The 6,354-nt window shown below is 42.4% G+C and overlaps 1 protein-coding gene across 3 annotated transcripts in view; it reads left to right on the plus strand.

The window, feature by feature from the left end:
* Nucleotides 1–5,890, plus strand: part of C1QTNF8 (C1q and TNF related 8) — a 29,285-nt gene extending 23,395 nt beyond the window's left edge. Inside the window, exons 2-3 of one of the 3 annotated variants that reach the window (XM_083152781.1) lie at nucleotides 2,976–3,215; nucleotides 4,642–5,890. In XM_083152781.1, the coding sequence (XP_083008907.1) occupies nucleotides 2,976–3,215; nucleotides 4,642–5,189 (788 nt within the window). In that variant the 3' untranslated portion in view covers nucleotides 5,190–5,890. The remainder of the gene's footprint in view (nucleotides 1–2,975; nucleotides 3,216–4,641) is intronic. The other 2 variants (XM_083152783.1, XM_083152782.1) reach the window with 2 other exon arrangements.
* Nucleotides 5,891–6,354: the final 464 nt, after the last annotated feature.

Raw genomic sequence — 6,354 nt, forward strand, 5'->3', positions numbered from 1 at the left:
AATTGGGCATGACGGTCATTTCTTTAAAATTGTACAAAGCCAGAAAAGTCAATCTAGTCTTTTATTGGAGTAGAGCCTCATATGCAGTGCACAAGATCCGTCTGCTCCTAGAATCCCCCCATAGGTGTAAAGTGGTTTATGCCACCTGAAGATGGCATAAATCTATAGGGTCAAACCTAAGGAAAGCTTCGCTCTTTTGGAGTTTGGCGAAAGGGGATGTTGCCTAGGCAACTGACCGGGCGCTGGTATGGGGTATGTCGCAAGAGCGGCTACATAGGAGGGAAGAGTGGTCCCTCTAAAACAAAAACACAAGAAAAAGAAGGAAGTAGCGCTATACACCAAATGAGAAATTATGAATAATATGTAATATTAATACAAAGACATATAAAATGTACTTAAAAGCACAGAGCACCTTTGACAATTGGGGGTTAATGCAACGGATCCGTTCCTATAATTGCCGCCAATAATTTCCACACACGAGGGACTGCAATGAATAAGTTTCTATAAAGTGGGTGATTATAATTACTACAGTTGGGCCACTTGGGGAATATCCCAATTTGGAATGCATAGCAACGATATCCTCCATATTGGTGGTGTTTGAAGAGAGGAAGGATGGTATGGAGTGGCGGTAAAGGTGTGGAGGTGAATCTTTGCGTGGGCGACTGGTCCGGATCCGAGTGGGGTACAGCAAGGTGCTCAGCAAATATCCAGAGTCTCTGTTTCTTTCGCTGTAGCCGGGTACAGCTTTGTCATAGGTATGGGCCTGTATTCAATGCGGCCGACGAGGGGGTAAAACAGCAGGGATCGCCGAAAAGAATCGATCCTCGCTGTTTAAACCCGCACCGGCCGCTCACCCTATTCTACGTTTCGGGGTAATCCTCGCTGTCACAGGACGGTGAGGATGCCCCCCAAACAGTGAGGCTCGCGGCTAAAGCTGCCTTTAGCTGCGTGTCTCACTGTTTCTGTGGCCGCAAAAGCCGATTCCCCCTCGCTCCAATAACTTATATACCTCTAGCTTAGATCAACGCACCTGTACAGGTTGCTTTATCCCATTGGTGTAAATTCAGTACAAAACATATAAAAACTAAGAGAGAATGAATACTATTGTAAAGCGCAAAGGAATCTGCTGCGCTATATATAAGAAACTGTAAATAAATAAATAAATAATAAATATATTTACTCTATATGTTTTGTACTGCATTAACACAATTATGCAGTGGGGATTTTCAAATTTGCGCTGCTGAGCAATTCTACCTGAATCAGGCCCTCAGTACTTAAGCAGCCATTTATAAAATTGTGTAAAAAGTGCAGTAACTAATTTTATAGAAAAAAAAAAATCCTTGATAAATAGGCCCCTTAGCCTCCAAAATTTTCCTCTCCTAAACATATAACACATTAAAATGTGCTTCGGCTGTATACACTGATTATAAATTCAGCACGGAGCGTACGCTAAGAGCGGGAACAAGCCATTCTTCCTCTTTTGTTTCCTTCACATACAGGCAGCAGGTGTGTGTCCAACCGAGATGGGACCGCAAAGGATTTTCCTCAGAACTTCTTTCCTCAGAAACTTCTAACTTGTTTTTGTGAGTTCAGCTTTAATCAGAGGAAACACACACCTGCCTGGGCATAGGACTCATTATACCCCAGGCTGTCGTGGCGATAATGCCTCGCAGTGTATAACGGAATGGCGCGGATGACGTGCTGGGAACTTTCAGACCTCAATCCTAGCAGAAGGGATCTGAGGGAATCTGTCCTCCAGCTAAATGCTTTGAACTGTGTTTGTACTTACACAGGCTGCTCTTGTGAGTGGGCCCCACTAGCGGCTGCAGGGAAATCGCGCTTTATATAAGAAGTACGCCATTCTCTGATGTAAAAGGGAGTATGCCTCAAACAAGCAGGAAAGTTGGTCTAGAAGTCCATGACAAATCCGGGAGACTCATCTGCTTCATACGTCCTGGAAATGGCCATTCTATGTTGGGCTGCATCCGCTTGTTATGCGCTTTGCATGGAGGGACTACGACGTCTTATAACTTGGTCCAGCTGCTTTCTTACAGTATACCAGCCCTGTATACAATTACTGAGGCACACCGTGTGTCAGTGATGCTGCATCCGGCTGGATAAATAAACGAAATCCTAAAATCACAGAATTGTAGCCTGTTTTTGTTTCTACGTTCAGTGGTGGAACTTGTGAGTGGTTGGCCCAGGTGCAAAAATATAATTTGGGCCCCACTCATTCACTTTGGGCCCCACTCGTTCACAATATGCCACATGGCAGCAGCAGTGGGCTCCAATGGTAGTTCCACCATTGCCTACGGTATTATTAACTTTAATCACATTTACTTCCACTCATTTCCAGTCAGTTTTGCCACCTCACAGCTCACAACAATATTGTTTTTACCCAGACAGGGTGGCATTTTCAAAAAAAGAGGTGCAAGATGGAATTGTCCTTGGGCCCTCCCACCACCCTTATGTTGCATAAACAGGACTTGAACACTTTAACAAACCAATCATTTCAGCGACAGGACTACACGTGTATCTGCCAATGGCCACTCCCTGCACAAACCAGGCGTGATGTCATCACCATCCTCCAATACCTCACCCCGATCAGTGTGTATATCCTCTACCATCTACAGTAGATGGGATTTGGTAACGTCAAGGTCAATTTTTTTGACAACATAATGTTGACACAGTCAGAATGTGGAAATGTACAGCAACATAAAAACAGTCAAGTAATAACAGATGGTGATAACTGCATCTGTCCTGCAGATCATTAGGAAGCATTTATTGTGCACTTGGTCAGTATTGTAATATACCGTAGGAGCATTTGATGGGCAGCGGTGATTATACATGAGAGCCACTCATGTACTGTCAGGAGCATGCTCAATATGCGCTTATGAAACATCCAGTGACTTCATCATAATGTTTGTCTGCAATGTCAATAAAGTTTCTTTTGTTGTGTTTTTTTTTTCTTTTAGCAAAACCAGAAATATCTGTGATGGATTACCCAGTGCTCGTCCTCTTCTTATTGGTGGCGTGTGCTGATGCCGCTGCACCTAGAACGTTCCTATGGCAGGAAGTCGGAAGCCCCTCCTGTGTGCGCTGCTGCGGAGCATCGGAGGAGCCAATGGAGCCCCCCAAGAAGAGCAAAGTGAAGGAATACGTTGTTCAGCCAATGCCCAGAGTCCGGCCGCATATAGATATGACTATTCTCAAAGGTGAGACAGTGGCGGCTCTAAGGACATAACTGGGGAATGTGGCCATAGTGCAGTAGCCATGGGGCAGATATTTGAATGTTAAAGGATAGACACTTGAAAGGTACAAAAAGTCAATACGGTGAAAAGGACCAAATGGAATTGGTCAACACAAAAAATGGTCCATTGACCATTTGAACCTGTGGACATTTTGTACCTGTTAACCTTAAGCACTGTCAACCTTTTACAATTATGGCATTGGGACCGATCACTATTGAATAGGGCCCTAGGTGCACATTATCGCACTCCGATGTGATATAGCACTAACATATTAGAAACGTGAAATAAATTATAGTAATTCTTGTCAGGCCAACCATCACCATCAAATGTAATCAAAGGTGCCCACCGGCGCTCCTAGTGGTCACTGCCTGCAAGCACGCCTTTTTTGTACAATATCTTATTGCTCTTTAAATAACAGGTTCCTTTGGGTCAATCCAGTTGGGACCTGTTTCACAGCAAATTTGCACTGCAAATTGCATTTGCAATCCAATTCCATAATCACATTGTTTTTTACGGGTTTTTTTTGTGCCCACCCCCTCAGAGAAGGTTAAGAGGTCAAAATGTTGGGTATGTGCTTCAAAACTCATTGTAAACCCCGTAATAACTACTTTTGGAAGTTTTCAAATCGCTTAATTGGGCCAGTAATTATACAGTATGTCACTATTAGGATTACAAAACATGGATCAAATTACCCAACTATCAACATTTTCATTTTTTTATGCACCCAGGACTTAAAGAAAGTATTTCATTGAAAAATTTAAAATTTATGTTCTACTTTTTTTTGCATTTTTGATTTAATTTCTTTGTAATGAAATGAAACATATTTGTTTTAGATCACAAATCAGCCATTTGACCCCTTTTAAGAACGTCCAGAACTTCCTTATGCCCACTACCAGACTTCTATATTGACCCCCCCCCCCCCCACACACACACTTTTTTTTCATGTACTTCTCCTAAATTACAACCCAAGAAATTGGATAATGGTATAGTGTTAATGGGGGGAGATTCAAAACTATTAATGGGCCCACATTTGGTGGCAGTCCTGTAATTGTAAGGATTTCATATCCAGCAAGAGTGAAGCTTAACTGGAAAATAAACAAGAAAGACAGTATAAACCTTGTATACTGTATAACAAGAAAGATCGGCCTGTAATGATCACCTTATATAGGAAATTTAATCTTTTTTACACAACATTTTTTATTGAATTTATATAACAAATGTGAGCGACGCTGCTTATTTTTAGCAGACATTTTTGACATCTCTCATAGAGATGTTGGCACTGAAATGGTTAATGCAAAATTGCTTATTCCCTTCTTGCAATAGACTCATGTCACATGCTAACTTGGAATTAAAAAGCCTCTGAGTAATGTACACAAAACCTTTTTTACAGGTGACAAGGGAGACCTAGGTGGTAAAGGTCCACCAGGCATCTCAGGAAAAGAAGGTGAACGAGGTCCACAAGGTTCATTGGGGATAAAAGGCCAAAAGGGTCACATAGGCCCCCCAGGAAATTCCTGCAAGGTCCAATACTCCGCCTTCTCAGTGGCCCGTCGCAAATCACTGCACAGCACTGATTATTACCAACCCGTGGGGTTCGACACTGAATTTGTGAACCTGTACGAGCACTTCAACATGTTCTCCGGAACCTTTGTCTGCTACATCGCCGGTGTCTACTTCTTCAACCTGAACGTGCACACTTGGAACCTGAAGGAGACCTACCTACACATCATGAAGAACGACCAAGAGACGGCCATCTTGTATGCTCAGCCGAGTGACCGGAGTATCATGCAGAGCCAGAGCCTTATGCTCCAACTGAAGGAGAAGGACGAGGTTTGGGTGAGGATGTTTAAACGGGAAAGAGAGAATGCCCTATACAACGATGACACTGACGTCTATATTATCTTCAACGGTTACCTGATCAGGGCGTCGGATGAATGAATGCTTATATAGACCAGCGAGTGGCCAAGGCATCCTTCACCTAGAAGCTCACAGGACATTGGGGAAGATGTATTAGGCCTGGAGAAGTGATAAAGTGGAAGGTGATAAATGAACCAGCCAATCAGCTTCTAAACTGTAATTTTTCAAATCCAGTCTGTAACTTGGCAAGTTAGAAGCTGATTGGCTGATTATAACCTTCCACTTTATCACTTCACCAGGCTTAATACATCTGTCCTAGTATTTTAGTGGCATGTTTAACATGTTGCGGAAATGAAATTGTTTGTATTTGAATGAACATTCTGCATTGTGTGTTGTATGTGATATGTACACAACCTGATGCAGTTAATATGTGCCTGACCTACGTGTCCTCAGAAAGCTGTGCCTACTCCTACAATCTTCTTGTAAGGGGCCACTGATTAGTGGGGACCCACAGCCACAATCTGGACTTAGATTATGCGGCAGTCTAGTAAATCCAAATGGTTAATTCCTTTTGCAGCTGCTCGCGCATTTGGGGTATACTGTGGACCATGCATCAGACATTAATGCCTCATGCCTTGGAAATAAACAAATGAGCCTATATTATTCATTTTATAACATTTTATATTAAAGCAACAATTATGTGAAAAAAAAAGTCAGTGGTGCTTTCTTTAGCATCATTGTGATGCTGTGTGAGCAATATAATTGGTCAGCTTTTTTCCATAGTGCGACTACCATGGCAACCACAGTTGCTTGGCACAAGGGGGATTATTCTGGTTCCTTCTCAAATGGACAAAACCATGTGCAGTGGAGGGGGGCAGATGTAACATGTGCAAAGAGAATTAGATTTGGGTGAGTTTTTTTTGTTTCTGTGCAGGGAAAATACTGACTGCTTTATTTTTACACTGCAATATAGAGCTCACTTTGAAGTAAAACCCCACCCAAATATAATTCTCTCTACTCAAGTAACATCTACCCCACCTGCAGTGCACATGGTTTTGTCCATTAGAGAGTGGATTTGCCTTTGCGAGTGAACCAGAATAAGGGCCAAGATGTATTGAGCAGCGACACTTTGGAAGAACACAAATGGATGTATTTAACATAGCTTGCTAAAGGAAAAAATGTAGTTACCTCAGTGGGATTCCTGTATTAAACAGGAACATATTTTGAGACTTGCGCTTAAAAGTCT

This window comes from Crinia signifera, chromosome 7, assembly GCF_055691185.1.
Source record: "Crinia signifera chromosome 7, ASM5569118v1, whole genome shotgun sequence".
Taxonomy (NCBI): Eukaryota; Metazoa; Chordata; class Amphibia; order Anura; family Myobatrachidae; genus Crinia; species Crinia signifera.